This window comes from Notolabrus celidotus, chromosome 1, assembly GCF_009762535.1.
Source record: "Notolabrus celidotus isolate fNotCel1 chromosome 1, fNotCel1.pri, whole genome shotgun sequence".
Lineage (NCBI taxonomy): Eukaryota > Metazoa > Chordata > Actinopteri > Labriformes > Labridae > Notolabrus > Notolabrus celidotus.
The window spans coordinates 9,940,482-9,961,938 of record NC_048272.1 but is presented as its reverse complement, the minus strand read 5'-3'; the positions used below and the strand labels follow the sequence as shown (position 1 = coordinate 9,961,938).

Below are 21,457 nucleotides of genomic sequence, written 5' to 3'. Positions count from 1 at the left end.
AGTTTGTTTGTTATTTAACGGTAGGGAGCAGCTCTCAGATATCTCCTACAAACCACTGTCAGGCAACTCTCCCGCACTACAACCAGGGGCTAGTAAAAAATAACACAGCAAAGATACATTTTAGGAAGAGATAATAGTAACATGAATCAAATATTCACATATGAAGAGGTCTCAAATGACAATATAGACTGCTAAACATCTTAAAATGCCTCTCCATCTATTTGCAGCTGTTACTACATTTTAAAAGTCTTTCAGTGATATTTAAACATTGCTTGTAAATGCTGAATGGAAGGACTTGAAAATCTGGTAAAGATAGCAACATGAGGAGACATTATGTGCTGTTAATACTTTTACTCGTGCTGCTGGTACAAAGGATCTAGTGTACATGGCTATTACTGGATGTACAGGCTGCAGGTTTAGCACAAGTAAGTGATGTGTACTGGGTAAACAGGGAGGTAAACACAGCTGTCCAGCTGTGCAAACAGACATGATGCCATAACAGAAGGCAGACAAATAAAAAGGAGAAAAAAAACACAGAATGACTCAGAATAGCTGTGAGCACCACGAGCCACCAGAACAGCTTTGACTGTGCTTTGAATGTACCAGACTGTAAATGGTTTTTGTAAACAAAAGATAATTCTGCATTTTATTCTGGTGGTTCAGAGAGCTGTTCACAATGCTGGTCTGGAATAGATGTTCACCTGGGTTCAAATGCATAGACTACAAATGTTGTGGGAGTAGTTCATGTCGTATTCATGCTCATCAAACTCTCCTCTGACCCTGTGTGCCTTGCATTTATTACACGTGGGTTATCCACAGAAATCAAAAACAGTGATAAATAATAGGCACAAAATGAAGCAGCTATGGTGAAGTACAAAAAAACACTACAGTGTTGGACCTTGCTCTTAACTCTCTCTTCAGTAACGTGAGGTATGTTTTTTTAAGGTTTTATTGTATGAGATATGCTGCTGGACAGTGTCCCCTGGGTGAAAGGAACCAACCTTTTATTTACAGGAAGCAGTCCTGAATAATGAGTTGTAATGCCGCAGCAGTGAGAATAAAGTCTTTAGAGGCAAGGGGACCAGTCTAAGCAGGACTGGGCTTCAGATCAATCGTGCTAGTAGACACAACAACATTGTTGCTCTGCTACAGTCTTTCTCTCTCTCTCTCTCTCTCTCCCCTTCTCTTTTCTCTCTGCAGAGGCTGGCTATTTTTAGCCCCGGCAGCTCTTTCCCCTCTGCACCCACCACCACCACCATCAGTGCCACCCATCTCTCTCCTCTCAATTCATCCCTTCACATCACCCCGACCTCAGCCTCCATTCTAACCCTTCAACTTAACCCAGTGCGCTCCCAGAACGATCGGCTCTGATCCCTCTACTCGGCTCCTTTCCTTCCGTCCTCACGCCTCATCTCTCCGCCAGAGCTGTGGAGGCAGAATGGGGGTGTTGGTTAAGTTGAGGAGACATATCAGGAGGGTTAGATTGTTCTCGTCCTCTCTATCTTGTCCACACTCATTACCCAAAGACACAAGCTGTGTCCAGGGCTGGTTCGCCCCATGTTTGATGTCAGTGTGAGTTTTGATCACGCTGTGTTTCTTTGTGGATTGTTAGGGACTGAGCCGAGCTGATGACTGACTCTCTGATTAGCACTGGAGGCTAGCCAAGACCTCGGTCTTGGTGTGTGGAGAGGCTCTCAAGCCGAAGGAGCTAAAAGAGGGAGATGGAGCCTGACAAAGGAAGAAGGAGAAAGAGAATACTTGTGTGGATAGGTTTGAGTGTGTTTGACAAAAGCTGAAGCAGCAGGGGAGAGATAAAAACAGTAAAGAATGCAGAAAAAAAGAGGCAAACAATTTGAGAGAGAATAAGTCAGGTTGAGTAAACAGTGGTTTAAGACTCCCTTTACCTGTACAGTCGACTCTCTTTCTCTGTTCCCCATCATCAGACCATGACCAGCGCTCCTCCAGCGAGGGCGAAACAGTCGCTGTTCTGCCCTTGAGAGCGCGTCCTCAGCCAGCCTCCTCATGATGATGAGGCAGGCCCCCACGACCGCTGCTCACTGCATGCGGCCCCTACCCGCCCTCACGCCTGCCTCTACGGGAGATAAGGACACCGGTGCAGAGGAGAAGAGGAGGGCAGAAGAGGGCAGAGGAGGCAGGAAGAAAACCGAATGTGGGGTCTTTGCTCAGGGTGGAAAGGACAGGCTGAATCAGAATTCAGCTTGTCACTGTTAACTTGAGTTGTAATTAAAGCAAAATAGTGTAACACAATTGCATAAATTTACATTGTTTTCCTTTTTCCTGTTCCCTCTTTTCTTCCTGTGAGAGCTGTTTCCTAGACAGAAAACACAGCCAGCTGAGGTTGATAAGAGTCCCAGAGAGACTCATATTTTGGGTTTATTCATCTCTTACTGCAAGAACCACTTTATTTCATTTCATACCACACTGCCACACACACATACATTATTTAACAATCTCCACTACACATCAAAGATGTTCCTCCAGTGTTTTGAACACGTTTGAACATGTGCTGCATGCATTGCATCTTATGAACAAAAGCATTGTCCAGATGCATTACATCCTTCAATTTCTCTTACAGCTATCCACTCGCCTTCTCATTACTGTCACTCCACATCACACTACTTCTCCTGTGTTCTGTGATGCTGATTATATTCTCATGCTGAACGGTGTGATGGAATATAACCATGACTCTCTCTAGCTGACCACCGCGAGGAGTCGGGGCTGATATAGTCGCTGCTATATCTTCTCTCATCACCTTTCTTTTCACTCTTCTCTTCTGCACAGGAGAATGCCATTTCATACTACGATTCCAAAGCGGATTCAGACTATGTGAGTACAGAACGGACTGCTTACCCTCCGCTTCCCAGTCTGCCTGCCTTGAGACCCCCAGATTCTACCCACTCCCCTGTCTTACCCCTTACCACCCTTTCCTGCAACTCCAACCCAAACCCACCCCTACCCAACCCCACCCTCCCATCCCCTTCTCCTGGCCTCGTCGGTGTGATGCTCCCCCCCTCCGGTCGCTGGCCCCTGGGCTGTCTGTGTGTGTTAGTGAGGTTACACTGCTTTATGGTGAGTCGGTGTGACAGAGCAGAAGCAGTCCGACGTGCATGTGACAGTGACTTCAGCTGTCCTCCCCCGATCCAACATCCAGAGTTTCTCCATCCCCACTGACCCACTAACTGCCGACCTGAACTGCAGGGTTGACACACCTCTATGTCCATCAAGACACACAACACAGGAATGGTTTCACACTCACATACAGCAGGACCACATTTCTATCAAGTGTGTCATTCAAACTGAAGAATATGAATGATATTCAAGGTAAAACCTGCAGGCTGGGTAACACACACTCTACAGAAAAACTCTGCAAGTCACTGCCGTTTGGTGTCACCATGCAGCAGCCTTTAGCCTCTCCTGAGGGTAGGTCACACTCGCAGCTCGTGCCCACTGATTGATTCAGTTTCAAGGAAGAGTGCAAGAATCCCTGCTCGATCGCCAAAGCACAAAAGACGAGAAGAGAGTGAGATAGAGAGAGGAAGAGAGCGAGCGAGGCGGAGGAGCAATAAATCACGGTGTGATTTTCTCTTTGTGCACGCCACTCGTGTGATTAATGACACAGCGCTTTAGGGCCTGTCAGCACATCTAATTGGAGGACATCAGTCATCATTAACATGGGACGCTGAGGCTGAGCGGGTGACACACCCCTGACCCCCACTTCACCAACCCCACACCACCTAAAGACAGCAGCAGAGGTCAGGCAGAGGTCATTTGTCATCCCTGCAACCCTAACAGTCACCCACCAGTGCCCCTGTGTGAATCTTGATTCCCCCTAAGGTGACCCCTTAGAATAAGGCTCTACCACTGCGTTAGACCCTGTGCTATTACAGAGATATGATTAGAATTCAGGCTTAACAAAGGTAAGTGATCAATGGGCTCTCTTATCCAAACCTTGCCTTCTCTGTTCCCTATCCTCTACTCTATACCTTGTTCATTTCCTCCCTGTGGAGTGTATCCTCAATGTTAAGATAAAATATAATTATTTTTGTATTCATTTCTTTATGACTTGTGTCAAAGATTTTTTCAACTTTTATTTACAAATTCCTGTACTTGACATTCTGATAGATACATGTTCGTTATATCATATTACAATAAAAAAGAGTTTCCAATACTCTCACTCCTTAGTTATTTTATTTTATTTTTTATGCAGGTATTTATTTATTTAATCATTTATTTTATTTATTGATTTATAAATGCAGTTTGCAATTACAGCATCACATTGACATAAGACATCATTAACACAGAGCAGTACATCAGACACACAGACACACAGACACAAACACGCACACATACACACACACACACACACACACACACACACACACACACACACACACACACACACACACACACACACACACAAATCAATTCAAATGATTTGCTCCCCTCCCAGCGATTCAAAGAAATTTGTGAAAGCAGCAATCACGCAAAAAAGGAAAACTAATTATCAATGAAATAATGATAAATTAATAAATATCACATTTGAAAATGCACATTAAAGCTCCTATATTTAGCCCTGGGTTTGTGTCAATCAAAGCAATCCCTGGACAAAGCAGTACATCTTATGTCTTTGCTGATTTTGTCCTGTGCATGTGTAAGTAGTCTTTTAAACAACAAAAGTCTCCTCCTGTCTTCTTTAACCAACCAAATGTTTTATTATCAACAATCTTGATCATGGAAAATGTAGAACAAAAGCAGCTTGTGCAGCATGCTGTCACTCACTTTGCCTGACACCTACCCCTCAGCAGCAGCTTCAGGCATCAAAAGTAACGACAGAAAAATAATAAATCTTCCTCCTGATGGTCTCCTTTGCTTTTGTAGGTCATTTAGAACAGTAGTATTGATTTTGGTCTGTTTCATCACCAGCTAAAAAAACTCATCACAGGAGCTTTAATTATAATTTTAAGTAAAAAGTAGATATTATTTTTTAGCCAAAACTGACCAACTCATGATTTATGTTCAACTCAGAGCACTAGATTAAAAATTATGCATGTTTCTTCTTTTATGATTTTTTTTTTTTTTAATTAATTCTACACAGTCTGTAGTATCTTACAAATGGCGTTCCTTCTCTATGGTAATGTTGTCTACAGGTTGAACAAAATGTGACTTTCACATTTCTCAATTGGTTAACAAACTTGCATATTCTTCCATAAACAGATCAAATCAGCCCTTCAAGTCTCTTTCCCTGTAAAAGGTTATAATCTACGCTTCAGCAGGGAGCGGACAAAGCATCCTGGGTAAAAATGCAAATATACTTTAGTCTGCATAATACCACTTTCTCTGCACTGCATTTTTCTGTCTGGCAGAAAAATGTTGTCAATCATGGTTCTAGGTAGTAATTTACTTCAAGGACAAACGTAAAAAATATACATTATTACAAGACTGTTTATTCTAATGTTTAATTAAATTTAAGAGAGCTTTTATTGTTGTTTTTCATACTACATGTTGATATGTGAAAACAACAATTTACCATTTGCAATGTTTTTTTCTGAAGGATTCAATGTTTGTTTAAGGGGCTGTCTGCCTTTATCTCACTCCTCCCCTCCGTCTTTCCAATAAACATACACACACACACAGGGTCATAAGCGACACGCTTCAGGTTAGCCCTGCTTGGCTGAAGGCGGGAATGAAAGAATCTTCAAAATGTCATCTCTGGCCTCTTCAGCCTTTAATTAAACCTTGAGAACGGGGAGATAAAATTAACAAATTGGGTAATGAATCGAGCAAAACAGGTGGTGGATGGTTGAAGAAAATGAACCAATCAGTCTTTCCAGCGTGGATTTATTCAGCTCCTAATTAGACGCTGCCTCGGTTAATTATGATTGGGCTCATCTGAAAAAAATAGAAAAAAAATCCCTCCCCGCCCGACACTGACAGAATTAGTGTCAGACTGAGGGATAAACAAACACCTCAACCTCTCAGTTAGTGCAGCTAAAAAGCCAGAATCCCACACCCAATCAGGTGATACTAACTTATAGACAAGCTGGGAAATATCAAGCCCTTTAAATCTTCTGCACAACAACTCAGTACTAAATCATCATTAATCGAAAGCTTAGTGTATCAGCGTGTGCAGTAAAAGCTCTGTATGCTGAGCAGCAAAATGAAAAATAGGCTCCACTCTTAGTTTTAATTGCAGGCAAATTTAGTCAACAGTACATCTAATTGCATTTTCAATCTGTCATATCATTACAATTGCTTTCAGGGCTGTGTGCTGATATTATGAAGCATAAAGCTGCTTAGAAAGCTGTTCCCTGTTAAGACCTGTCGCAGTTTCCCTAAATTTTAAAAGAATTAAGTGAGATATTCACAGAGATCATGAACAACTGAAAAAATGATACTGCCACAGCCCAAACAATCATTTCTTTGAAGAGGGATGTCTTCAACCTCTACAGACCTGCAATTGCCAAACTGAAGATCAGGTCCCAAAGGTGTGGACTAAAAACTGCAGGTAGAAAGCTTTCTTTAACAAGGACTTCAACTGACTAAAATAAATCACATTTTCAACTGCAGTACTCAAGGATCCTTTAGAATAAAGGGTATAACATCAGCAGGTTCTCGTCTCAAAATCTTTCACCCATACAGATGATCTGGTGATCAACAGTCTCTTTGTTTCAGTGATGCACTCCCGACTCATTCCATCGAGAGACTGAAAAGTTCTTCAGCTTCATCACTTAATGGCCTTTAATTTTTCATGTAAATCTTTGTTTCTTTATATTAAACTTGTCTGCCACACATTTAAATCAAAACAATTCCCAGCCATCACTGCCAGTTTTTGGGGTAAAATATGAAAACATTCAAGTCAAGAAATTCCAAACTGCTTCTACTAAACCTTGATTTGTTGAGGTACAACTATGAGCCATTCCTATTTATTGTAGTTAAAATCTTGTCCTTTGGGGCGCTGGTGGCTTAGTGGACTAGACGCCCCACATACAGAGGCTACAGTCCTCGTCGCAGGAGTCGCCGGCTCAATTCCTGGCCGGTCGACCATTATCCTGCATGTCTTCCCCCGCTCTCTACTCCCCACATTTTCTGTCTCTCTTCAGCTGTCCTATCAAATAAAGGCAAAAGTCCCAAAAATATAACCTTAAAATCTTGTCCTTTGTCCTTAAAGCTGGTCTCTATCATAACACAAATATGTCCCTTATGGTGACTTTTAATGGGACTCTTGCACAAGCCCCCCCCCTACACACACAACGGTCCCAACAACAGCTTGTAATTGCATTTTAATTGTCTATTAAAGTTGGCCCATCAATCAATTTCAAACCTGGACATGGGGTTTTGATTAATTTCTCCCAAAAACAAACAGTTTTTATCATGTCACATCCAATTAACCATGCTGCTTTATTAAAATATACAATGTGTGCGTTGCAGTTTCACAGTTGTTGCTCGCTCAAAGATTTAACCTGCGGTAAGATAATGCTCCTCAGCAGTTAGAATGTGTGAAGTGATCAACGGTATACAAATTTGTAAGGACAAATCCTTACAAATATTGAATAAGTGATGATTTACAAAATGAGGAATAATAGAAGCCTGGAGCCAGACTGTGATTTGGGCCAACTTCCTCATGGCAGTGTATGAAAGAGCTCCGTGCATCAACACACTTCAATGAAAATGATATAAGAAAGACACAACCAGGAATCTACCTCCTTTTAATTCCTAGATGTAAATTTGACCTGTTCACTTTTCTGTCTTCTTAGAAAGTACTCAAAGGATTCAAACTGGAATCACATGTAGAGGGTTCATAAACTATGCCTGAGCATTGGGTTATATCTCTCTGCCATTATTTTTCTCTCGTTCTACAATTTCTTCCTTTTCCCATTGGAACAGACACAGATTGTACTCCATTGATAAGGTATCAAGATAAAAAGCTTAAATGTCATTTTTCCTCTTTATCTCCTGGCTTTCTTTGATATCTGCCACTTTGCTAATGCAGAATGTGTGCCAAGCTTTTTCATAATATACAATATAAAGACGGAGAAGCTGAAAATGCAGGAATATTAAAAACCCACTGTATTATAAACACTTTAAAAAAAAAAATACAGGCGAAAGAAAAAGAGCATCTAATATGAATACACTATCCTTTGAGTGGGTGGGGGGGCTAAACAGTGATTAAGTGGTGTTGGTTTCCAGTTATTGTTAGGGTTAATTTGTATGGCACCTTGTGTGTCTGTGATAGTCATCTCGGTACTAATGAGTCTCTCTGTTTGCTCTGATACCTGCTGTTGTTCTGTGATGAGAGCGAGAGAACAGAACCAGCCAGACAAAAGGCGGAATAATGACTATTTTTGTTTTTAAATGTTGTGATTTTCATGTGTGAATCAGTAAGAGAGGAAATTAACTGTATGTAACGGAGCCGCAGATGGGCGCTTTAAAGCCACAGCATGGAAGGTGATAGAACGCAGTGCTATATTTGCATGTTTCCCCTCAGTTTTCTAGTTGAGTGTCTCACTTTGTATATGTGTGTGCGTGTGTGTGCATGTGTATCTGCAGGCAGAGGATGGAGAAGATGACAACCCTTTGGAGAGTGCGACATCTTTGGAGCTGGAGTTCGTGGACGATCCCAACTTTAAAAATAAGGTCAACTACTCCGCCAGTGCGGTCCAGATTCCCTACAGACATATACAAAGGCTGTAAGTACCTAATATACTGCTTCATTAACCATTACTGTTGTGTTGTTGGACACTGCGTTGCCTTTATATGACCAAAAATAATTTAAACCTCAACAACATAATTGCAGTAAAAAGGATTGCACAAACAGTGTTGACTGCATCTTGGCTTCTGTAATGGGATATATTTAAGATCCAAACTGAATCAGTGTGGATGTATCATTTCCAGTGGAATGTTATGAGGAATTGTTTCTGGATTCAGCAAGTTTGCTCAATGTAAAAGTAACATCACACACACAGGTTTTCTACTGAATCACAGCATGATGAAGCTGAAGCAGGAGACTGTTTACCGTTGCCCACGTCTCTCTCACCTGTGTTTGCAGAGAGGAGGTAAAAATAAACACATTAAGCCACACTCTGTCTTCAAACCTTACACAAATCCCACGGTATCACTCTGGAAATTTACCTTGAAACACAAGGTGACTAGTCTAACAGGCAGCGGGTGTCTTTAAAGTATGAACATGAAATATTCACTCACTCTGAGTGCAGAGTGAATCACTGAAATACTTCAGTGATTTTCAAGAAGAATTCTTCGAGACAAATTTTCTGATTTTATTGAACTGAGCGATGACTCAGCAGTACAATGAAACACAGGATGAGTCCTTGGATTTTTTTTTTTAATCACACTAAGACTTTATAGCATGTTTTGAATAATCCCAAACAAATGTAGGGTTTTATCATCAAGGGTGTCACCTTTAGTCAGCAGCAGAATTACTACTACTTACAGAATTACGGCTTAACAAATACTTAATACTGTTGTAATGGTCGGTCAGACATGTTGGTCATATGTTGTGTTTTATCTGTAGTTCTAGCTAGCACTAGCCAGGCCGGGGCTTCTGCTATAGTGGAACAATGCTCTGCCACCCAGATGTAAACGAGCACAAACGATGGATGGCATCTTGTAGAGCAGCTTGGTTTGGCAGTGTTTTACTGTAGAAAAAAGTTGTATGTAGGCTGTGTCAGATTAAACTAGCATATAACCACTCAACTTGAGTGATGTGGGACTGGCACAGGCATGTGGGTGTTAATCTGGGAAGGAGGACTCGCGGACCACACCTGGTGGTGGTAGCACCGTTAAGGCTGATTTATACTTCTGCGTCTCCCCTACACAGAAGGGGATGACGCGGACATGAGCACCACATACATGTGCGTCGTTGTGTCCATGACGCGCTGCAATTCTCCGCCGATACGCTTGAGGGCAGTGTGGTCTCTCTGATAGCTGGTCGCCTCCTTCCGGCCCTGCTACGATCTCTGTTTACTTTTCCACAGTGATTGAGAGCGTGTTATGTTAATCTACAGCTGATACATGTTGCTGTTTATCATACAGACATGATTTCATGAAGAATAGAGAGGAGGAGATGAAATACACGGCCGATGTGCGGCCGATGTCCGGGATCCCGGAAGTGATATAAATGCGGGAAACACAATGCCGCTGAGCAGACCAATCACAGGGCTTGCGGTCCGCGTCGATTCTACACGTAGTTACATTTTGGAGGAGGTGCACGTCAGCTACGTGCGTAGGCCACTGCGTAGGTACGGGAGCTACGCGGACCCCCGGCAAATCACAACAAACGTTATCTCAAAAAGGTTTTACAAACAAAGCAGGTTTGACCGTACTCTATGTTGAATTATTAAAGCTGGGGTTGGTAGTCAGATCTAGAGATCTAGTGTTCTTAAAAATGAGGGAAAAAAGCCTCTATCTACAGCCAGAGTAAACTTGGGAAAACACCAACGAATCCCTGCCATTTGGATCCAATTTATTAATCCAATCAAATCCCGTCCTGCCGTTCTGCCCGCCTCCTGCGCGTACATTTCATGTTTGTTTGTGTTTTTAACTTTCACTATTAAACATTTTGGTGTTTTCTTACCACTGAGTGGGACATGAGCTGACGTAGTGCAAAACACAATCAATGTGCTGAGGACCGGTTTTGTATCAGTCACGGTCATATGGTCACAAATCAGCGTCGCTCGTGCATGTGAGCGGGGGCGTCATTTGGTGGAGCTTCGAGGGGGGGGAGTTAGACGGAGTCCTGAGGATATGCTACATTCAAATTCAAGCTAGTTTTCTGTGGCTACCAACCCTAGCTTTAACAAAGATACAACATCAAGTCAGGATAAGACTCAGTCTAAGTTACAGCAGCAAGGAAAAACTTCCTTTTAACAGGCAGAAACCTCGAGCAGAACTAGACTCATGTAAACAGACATTTGCCTTGACTGAGTTTGGGAAGTACCCATAGACCTTATGATCCTGTGTTTGACCATGTTAAATACATTTGGCTCCATTTTGACTGTATTCTGGAGTTTGTTTCACTTTAGAATACTTTGTTAGTCAAATTTTAATTTCAATGTAAGACATCCCTGCTGGAAATGTTTGTATTATTGAATTCTGTGCTTTTGACACTAAAAATAGTTATACCTGTGCCATTAAAGATGTCTCCACCTGGTTTCCAAACAAGTCATCCGGCGTTGATAGATGAACAGTGCTCTGTTTTTGGCTTGACCTCATCCCCCCTCTCTCTCTCCCTCTCAGTATGCTAGCTCTTTCTCACCCTCCAAATACTTCAGCCACCACTTTAGCAAGCTAACATAATTTCAAATGACAGAAGGTCTCACACATCGAGTCTGAGCTGTATTGTGTGTTTTTTTTCTCTCTGTGGTCATGGTCTCCCCTGCTTGTGGACCCTGCCCTTCCTGTCGACACTGTGCTCCCCTGCAGACATGACACCCTTTTTATTCAGCATCTGCCAAAAGAACAAAAGAGAACATATGTACCTGTCTGGACTCCTGATTTTACTTGGCATGTTCCCTCTGTCATCCACCTGTAACCTTTCAGACACTCTGTCTGCCACTTTACAGACTCAGAAACACACAGCACGTGCAGAGACAGCCATTTTCACTGTGACATTTTTTCCCTCCTCCTCTTTCCGTCTCGTTCTTCACCCCTCTTTGTTGAACCGGCAGTGTATGGCACCTGTCTGTAACAATGGCCCCCAGCTGTGTCTCCAGACAAATCTTGTCAGAATTAGACGCTCTTGGTTCAGGAGGAGATGTCAAAGGCCAAAGCTAACTCACAATAGAGCAATCAGGCCTTCACATTGTTCCCGGAGCCATTTTGTGCCAGCTCTGGTTCCCCTGTCTGAAGATATGAGTCAGAGAATAAAGGCCTCTTGATTGAGCCTGCTGGAGACTAGAGGAATAGGGTGGTGCGGTGTATAGAATTAGTTTTTCCCACTTCTGTTCTCTGGAGTATGTTTACTATTGATGTTGTTTAGTTAGCTCCCTTTGGGTCGTCTGCTGTGCTAAGATTGCCAACTGCAGATTTTGTGCCAACTCCATTATGGATATGATTGCTGTGTTTTAGTGGCTGGTTATAAATAAACTGTGATGGAAACATGCTGCTCAAATGTACCGTAAATCTTAAGATTGCTTTTGCAGCCGGACCAAACGTGCCGAGCTCAGATGAATATATTAGAACATAATTTTGAGATGTCGAGGGCGAAGCACAATTTCCATAAAGTTAAACGAGAGGTCCACTGATTTACACATCAAAGTCTGTTTAAAAGTCTGTGGAATATATGAAGTTAATATACATGTAAAAAGAAAATAGTTCTATGAATAGCTTTTGTGGATCACAAGAAGCTGCCTTAAATCTTACAAATTGCCTCATGTGATGTCACTCGAGTCATTTGGGGCCTTAACAACATATTTAAAATGAAAAAATCCATCAAATTCCTCTTCTTTGGACTATTCCTCCTATCTGCTTGAGCTGCTAGCTGCTAAGCTGCTAATACTAGAATGTCCTATTATACTGTCAGTAGTTGAGGTGCATTATGGGTGTTGGCTGCAAACTTTGGCAAATAAGAAGGATGTCTGAAATATCTCAGGTTCTTCTTAATCTGTCGAGAATTTCAATATGTTTTGGATGTGCTAAATTGGTTGGAGACTCTTTCATCTAGCATCTAACATACAGAACGTACAGATAACTTACATGAAGTTCATGCCTTGGGAGCAGTGTTGTCTTGAAAGAGACGGCAAAAGGGGTTATTATCTGCATGTCATGCTCTGCTCCGGTCCCATCAGTGGGAGCCTGCGGGGCACCTTGGAGAGGATGTCTGAGGAAGCTAACGTGGGTGGATTGTTGTCCTCTGGGTCTGAAGAGGTCTGGATGTACAGTATACCTGTGAGTTTAGGATTAGCTGAGGAGAAGCGGTGTGAGTGGGAAGACTCAACTCTTTATTTCCTCAGGGGGAGGCCAGAGGTAAAGCAGAGAAAAGAAAGCTGTAGGAAGAATGGAGCACAGTGCAAAGTGCAGCATAATGTTCAACAGTTGTTGTCAAGTGTTGTTTATTAACGCTCACTCTCTGATTTGTTGGAGTGATTGGTACACATTGTTAATGCACTGAAAATGGCAGCCGCTGCAAAATGGGTGTCCTTTGAGATGAATCGAGATGGAAGGAAAGATAGAGTGAAAGGGGATGAGAGGATAGTAAAGGAGAAGAGACACTTTAATAATAGAAAACCATTTAGGGTAAAAAAAGGCACTTTTTTATTGTCATCCTTTCAGCAGCTAAATGAGGCAGTGCATGCGTCCTGGTTTGATTTGTCTGCTAGGCCCCATGTCCGTTTATTGAGATTGAGAGTGTTCCCTGGGCGCAGTAATGAACCATTTTATGATTCATTATCCCACTGCTGATTCCTGCTGCCAAGTCTGCAAACTTTCTAATTAGCTTAGGTCAACATTCATACAGTTTTCGTCTAATTATCATCGCTCATTACAGAATGGACATGGCAACACAGCCACAAAGGAATAAATTGATGTGGCTGGTGTCGTCTGTGGAGAAACAGGTTGTATTCAATTGGGGAATGTTATAGAAATGGTAAAGAATAGGCAATGATTTGTGGAATGATTGCAGAGGGAGTGCCCGAAGAATATAATCTATAATCGCTGAAAGGATGACAACAGCAGGGGAATACAAGAATTATTCTTTAGTGATTGTTTTGTAGATTCTGTAGAATCTAACTAATAATTTGACCACACTGACACTATGGATGGTAAATGCTAATCCATATTGGGTCACTACAGTTGCATGAATATCATATGTTAAAAAATATGTATGTTTGTAAATCTGTCTTTGGCAATTATGCGTACAGTGTCCACACAGAGTCAGTGTTGATATGAGAATAGGCAGCCACTGTTCCCAGCAGGGAATAAAGGAAACCACCAGAGAATGTGGGAAGTCTTTTCATTAAATTTGAAGTTTTAAATCCGCTACATGCAGTGCCTTTTCCAGCGGCCTAACGTCATGTTGTCACTTTGCTATTGTTGTCTGGCACAGTGAGAAACTTGGTTGTCAGAAATGAATGTCGAGGACTGGCTAACTGTGTGTGCAGATGAAAGAGCACAGCTTAACTGTTTTGCATGGAGCGATTAACCCTCCCACTCATCCCACCAACCACAGACACAGACAAACACACATTTACACACACAGGCATTATCACCCTGCCGGGCTCTTGCCTTTGCAGTCCCTCTAGCCATTATTTTTGTCTTAGTTTTAGAACTATACTTGTGGGTTTGCATGTTTAAACTTACTTGTATCAGACTATTTTTTCACAATGCTAATATTTTCAAAGTGCACTTTCATTTCCAAGATTACTTTGCCAACTTCACTTAACTACTGTATTTACGCTGTCTTATTTTCATCCCCTAGTCATTGTTGAGCTCTCCAAAGTTCTGACCTTAGGCTCTTCAGTGGCTAAAAGCTCCAAGACATTTACCAGCAAGCAGCTAACTTTGTCTGCCATTTGTTGCTGGGCTGGTACTTTAAAAGCTCCTGCTACAGCTGGAAACAGAGTGAACCAAAACAACTGCAAGCCTCAAATCCAAAACAATTAGCTAAAAGATGCTAAAGTGTTAGTTTTTGTAGGATAGGATTATTACAGTAGTCATTGATATTGCCATTTATTACCCGGCTTTCTTACTGATCTTCCAGCTGTGTAAGATGCTTGATTCTGATTGGTCAAAACCATAGACTGTAAATAAAATGGACAGTGTTTCTCTGCCTTTTCCCATTGATCCTATGGAGTTTCCGTTATGGCTGCTGTCAATCAAAGCAAACCCGGAAGTAAAACCCTGTTTTTTAAACTCCAATAACTAACGAAATAGAAACTTTTCAGAAAAAAGAGGCCTTGAACACAAAACAGTCAAATAATAACTACATATCACCACAGCATACAGATGTGAGAAACGTTCGTACAACGTGTATTTATTTTTTAAAGTTTAACTGCAGCCCCATTCAAATGAATGGGGGAGACAGAGTTTTTGACCTTTACTGCAGCCAGCCACCAGGGGGAGCAGTTTTTGCGGAAGCTTCACTTCCAGCCAAGCGAGCTGCACCCCTGGTCAAAACCCTTTGACAAGCCATTGAAGACAGTCATTAACTTTCACTAACATGAGCAACACTAGAGGAAAACCGATGACACATCAAGTCAAATCAATCCACGGAAAAGAGTTCCAGCGCCATTTGCTTCTGCTTGTTGACACCATAGACCGTAAGGTGAGATAAAACCGTTAGTTTAGGTTAACTTAAAATACTGTCTATAGAAGCTCTTAGAGTCAGCTTTAGTAAGGCAGTCATATTTTAAACTTGATTATTAATGTGATTTTTTAGAGCTGTCAAACAGGCAGCTTTTATACAGTCCTGCAGCACCATTATTATTGGACAATAGCATAAATATTAGGAACAGTACTATGTTATTTAGTCTATCAGTCATCACAGTATACAGTTGTACGTTGCTGTTGTTCTGATCACTCACATGCTCTGGTGATGACATGAAACATTCATCTGCACCCGAGTTAGAGCTTTTCACAGACTGTATAAATGTCAGTATTACCATCTTCATCAGTCAATAAAGATTAGAGTTACTTCCTGTGTCAAAAGGAATTTTCCAGGGTGCAAGTATAGCTCAGTGGTTGAATTTCAGCCCCATTGTACAGAAACTACAGTCCTAGAAGCAGCCCTTTGCCCCATGTCATTATACTCTGTCTTCCGAGTGTCCTTCTATGTACACTTTGATGTTCAATACTTCAAAAACTTAAACACTTAAAAAAAGGATCCTAACAACAAATGGTTCTTCCTCTCGCTGAGCTAAAAGGCTGTGAATGGTCAGCAGTAACACAAAGAATGAAAAGCGTATATATTGGTCAATAGGCTGACACATCCAATTAATTCCGAGGCTTAGTTAATTAGGAGAACAAAAATCTGAAGCCAATGTCATTACGTGACACTCGTACGTCTTGCCCTTTGAATGTTAGCCACTTATTCGCTGCTGCGATCTTGAGTCTGTGTTTGCTATTGGGAGCTCCTGGAACAACATCTGGTTCTCCTTCGTAATCAGCACATTTAGTGTTGTGTTTGTAATGTGCAGTGGAAATAGAAGGGCATGAGTACAGGGTTTCATATAAATAAAGCCACCCCTGAAGTTTCTCGTCTTGTTATACATTGATCAGCTTACTCTGTGTTGGAGGGAAAAAGGCGACTTTTGCACACACTCAGGTCTGTTCACTTAAGTAAGGAGAAGTCGTACTGAGAAGAATGAGAGTTAGGCTTTTGTGATTTTGTCAAGTTATATGTTCTTGCTGTAATTAGTGATTGTTCTCATTTCGACTACATGCCAGGTTTTCCACCTTAAAGTTATGCGCTGTGGTTATTTGCAGTGAGCTGAGACTGAATGTAATATGTCATCTTTGTTAGTTTGTGCATGTGTGTGCGTGTTTGTTGATGCAGCTTGTATTTGTTTCACATGCCCCAGGTTTCCTCCAGTGGAGGAAGCTTCCCTGTCAACCAACTCACGCCACACTGGAGTTTAACTCAGCCCCTTTCAACATCAAACCCGATTTAAATGTGTGGAAAAAAGCAAAACTGATTTGTGAAATAAGGGACAAAAAAAAAGAAAAAGAGTGAGGGTGCTAAAAAAAAAAGAAAGGAAGAAAGCAATAGAGAGAGAGGGGGGATAAGGGAAATGGGATTTAAAGTTTAACCAAAAGAGAAGAAAGACAGTATAAACACTGCGGGCTGTATTTCTGTCATTCTTGACTTTACAGACTCCATCTTCAGCCCCTTTCCCCTCCTCTCCTCTTCCCTCACCCATCCTCCCCTCTAGTGTGTGCCCAGTGAAGGGGCACTATCATTTACCCGCACACTAATTAGAACAGTCAGCACGGCAAACTCCACGTCACTCACCAGCAGGCTCACAAATTACATTTCATGTGTTTGTTATTTACCGCTCTTCGTTAATTAGAAAAGAAATATTTGGAGGAGCACTCTGGAGGTGTGGTGAAATCTCTCCCCTCTGTCTTATTCTGCATATTGCTTTATCTTACCCCCCACACCCCTTTCACAGCCTGAGATTACTTTTTCACAAAACTGAGGTCCTCATTGAAAAATACACTCAAACTAAATGCTATTCCTTCGCGAAACAGCTTGAATCAGCCATGTGAGTTTTAATTTAAATGCGTTAATGCGGCTGTTTCGGCTGCAAAGGAATTCTTGGAAACAGTTCCAGCACGCTGCAGAGAATACAAATTAGTTTATACAGTATCTCCTGGACTTATTTTTCTGAAGCAAGCAGCCACAAAAAGACACATTTTCTCTGAGAAGGCTTAGAATTTGCTTTTTGCTTGTCTGTTACGGATGTGTGAGTGGCTGCCAGCTCCTGTTGCTGCCGTTTCCTCTGCATGATGAAAGGTTTATGGTTCAGGCTCTTTCAAAGTCGGACAGGCTGCAAAGAAGAAGACACAGGGAGGGAACAGGAGGAAAACAGAAGGGGAGTTGAGCTGACAACAGGGAGAGACAAGAGTAAAGTGGTATATGCAGATTAGGGATGACCACAATTAATCGATTATCGATTAATTGATTGTTTAGAAATTACTCGAAACATGCATTTTTGTTATCAATTTTCCGTCACGTGGAACAAACATCATGTGGTCTCATATTACACTCAGCTATCAGGGAGGTGTTTTAAGTTTAAAGCTTGTTTGGATGTGAATCAGCTGTTAAAAGTGTTGCGCACAGCGGAGACACTCAGTTGGGGGCTGCGGCTGCACGTCAGGTCTGCACGTGCGCTTTTAAAGAGGATCAATACAAAACTGCTGCCAACAAGAACACGGGCGCGAAGAGTGACAGCTTTAAACAGGACATTTTAACCTTTGGATACAAAGGCAACAGACAGGTGGGAAATTCAGGTACGCTATGTTTGCAGACCAGCAACATCAGATCCGTCTGAGCTTTTCTGCAGCTGGACTGATAGTGACCCGGTTGCGCTCCCGGCTGACACCTGATTGAATACACATGATTATTTTTCTCAATAAGAACGAGTAGACAGAAAACTGGACACTGGGAGTCTGAAATACTTTTCTGTTAGTAGTCTCAGCCTTCACTTTATAAGACTATGTCCGTAGAATATTTTAATGAGCCTGATCGTTGATATTCTGCGTGTCAAACATGTACCCGTATTGAATCCCGTCAGTGATATGGATTTTGTTGCTGTAGAAAATATAATTTAGGGGGAAGACAACGTATTTGGTCTTTTTTTTGACGTAAGAATAATAATGATTTTTTTTTATCAATTAATCGATAATTGATCGTTAACATTTCCAAAGATCGATCACGGAAAATACTTAAAATGTGCATCCCTAATGCAGATGCAGGGGTGCTGGTTGTAAGTTCACCAAACATGCTTGCTTGCTTGACTAAAACAGTTTACCTCTTATCTCTTAAAGTTATTTTAAACGGCTCATAGTGTAGGATTTAAATGGTACAGCGTGAGTGGGACATCATTTTTGAAAAGAGGAGAAACAAACATTTGTTAGGCAATATATTGTAGCCCTGATGTAGCCCAAGTATCAATACTTTAGACCCAAAATAACACGTCGCTCTCCAGATATCCAGTCTTCTTCCTTCCTTGTCTGTACTTTCTCGTAACTTATGGTATCACATAGGGCTGCCACAAACATTTGTTTTGATAATCGACGAGTCACCGATTATTTTTGTGATTAGTCGACTAATCGGATCATACGTTATTTGCAGCTTATCGCACCAACATGCAGCTGCTCTTATATAACCATCATTTGTTTCCAGCTTGAAGTGGTTAAGGTATGTGCCAACTAAAAATAAAGACAGACTTTGCAGCTTGTAGCAGCATTTCTGAGATTTTTAATGTGATAGTGCAAAATAAAATGAAGGCACAATGGTAACAATGTTGTCCATTGAAGAGCAACGTATTTTTTTTAGCACTGTAATGTGGCGTTATAAAATATTAGGTATCACATTTCCTATTCAAACATGACATTGCTGTCAAGTAAATAGCTCACTGTTGACGCCATGACATGCTTCCTTTTCAGATGCTTGTGCATCGCCGTGATACTACCATGGAAGGCACGTTCTTTGCATTGCACATTCTTCTCTTTTATTTTGGAAAAATCCCAAACTTTCAAGCTCCTTAGCCGGCTAGCCATGATACTGTTTGGGCATAACTTTTCCGGTGACATCACGGCTGACCCCGATTACCACTACTGCGCATGTGCGTCGAGGACAGAAAGGCAGACAAGACAGCGGAAGGTACAGCGGCAGTTTCGAGAGAAAAACAAAATGCCACTTTTCAAAACTCTGAGCAAAACACACAAAACTCAGTCTACCTCTATTTGCTGATATTTCTCAAATGTTGAAGATTTTCTTCAACACTGCTGACAAATACAACTTTTAGAAACAACATGTGTGTTCTTATAACTGTTAAGAACTCACACTCAAAGTGAACAGGACAATGTTTTTTTTACCAAATTGATGTTACTACCAGAAATAGTCTGAGAGGCTTTAAATTGTTTGAAAATTCTGTTCTGTTTTGTTCTTTTTATGCATTAACTAAAAATACAGTGAATAAAAGATGACCTTTAAAATGGGACTTTGGGAAATCATGCCGTCTGGATATTAACTCACTAAGATACCAAACAAGCTGCAATTGTCTCAGTGCCGCCTTTTCTGTCTGCTGAAGTAATGTCACCTATATGTCAAAGTAAGTAGAAGTGAACTGTGCCATTTAGTCACTCTGTTCAAAAGAAGCATATGTAAATGCTTTATGATAATGTTTATGACTCCTCAAAGGGACTTAGCTAATAGCTCTGGCTCCTTTTCCATTATGGATTTCTTATGAGGGACCACTTGTGTTGCACTATGATGTATTACAGCCCGCTGTGCCCTTTTTTCTTGCTCTGTGTGCACATTGAATACATGAACCTATTTATATAATGTTGGATTAATACAGGGCGTAAGGCGCAGATCTGTTTGGATGGCTCTTTATCTCAGTAGATCAGTGTGAATAATGTTTGTATGAGGTGTTGGGGGTGGGGGTCATAGGAACGAGGTGCCGGTGGGGGGATTGAGAAATGATCTCACGCCGAGATGCTCCATAAATCCCACTCATAATTGTTTCCCTACTTGGTGTGCTGTCTTGCTCCATAAAGGGGCAAAGCCAAGGGTGCTCTAAATGTCAGGGGAGCGGCACGCTGATGAATTACCTTTTAAACATATCAGAGAGAGGCACGTTTTACGTGAAAGATGAGGCCAACACATTCCTCTGAGGCCCTGTCTGCCAATGTGAGCAACCCCCCACCACCCAGGGGAAATTTGTCTTTTTATCAACTGTCCAGAGAAGTCACGGCACATCCTCGCAGAATAAATCAAAGAGAATTAGGTTGCTGTGTTCCCTTATCTCTGGTCAGGCCGTTTTTCTAAACAGATCACCAGATGTGTGTTTCTGTGTGTGTGTGTTTTTGCAGAGGTGACTTACATCTGCAGCTGTTTAGTTTGTTTATGTTGGGTAACACAATCACACTTACACTTTGGTTTGTCTTATAACCCTTGATTAAAAAACATGACTTATCAACACTTGGCTTGGTTGACATTGGATTTTCAGAACATACTGGTACTTTTACCGATACAGGTAAAGATGCAGGAAGGGAAAATGTATTGGTTACCACCACAGTTGTTGATACATAGAGAATCTTGGATCTGCAATTAAAAATAGAGCTTTGATGTGCAGATATGAAAGTAATTGTATCCCATGTAGTCATAGGAACTCTGGAGGACAAACTACATCATAACTCAATTTTTAAACAATCCTAAACAATGTATATCTGTGTATTAGCTCATTTGAGTGAGTGTTTATATTAGTGCATGCTGTTGAAGAAATAATTGACATTACAGCATTGTGAAAATATTGGCTTCATAATATCCATCATTCGGTTTATCAGTCAAACTTTGATAGAAAATACGCTATGGCAGTCCTGGGCAGTAATACAGCTGATAATCTGTTTACATACCCATACTTCGCTTACTGCCTATTAGTCAAGCTAACTGAGATGACCATGATGCCAGTTTAAGACAGAGGTCACAGGATGTGTCAGTGCCCTTGGCCTGTCTGGGACAGCTATCATTCCAGAGCTGCTGCCTCTCCAGATAAGAGCAGCCGGGACTTCATTGCACACGGGCTGCAGCTCCCTCAACCTGCTGTGATAGCTCATGCTTAAAAGGATAATACTTTTAACACATTACTCAGTCCACTCTTTGACCACGGATTATTGCACAGCCTCGATGAAATTGAAAAGCACGGGTTGGTTCTCTGATAATCTCCACATAAACATCAGTCAAATATGGCCACCG

General features: G+C 41.5%; 1 protein-coding gene across 1 annotated transcript in view; it reads left to right on the top strand.

Moving 5' to 3' along the window:
* Positions 1–21,457, top strand: part of cacna2d2a (calcium channel, voltage-dependent, alpha 2/delta subunit 2a) — a 183,476-nt gene that overhangs the window by 112,488 nt on the left and 49,531 nt on the right. The window contains 3 exon segments of the mRNA XM_034673948.1: positions 2,803–2,847; positions 8,569–8,685; positions 8,687–8,708. Coding sequence (XP_034529839.1) covers positions 2,803–2,847; positions 8,569–8,685; positions 8,687–8,708 — 184 coding nt within the window.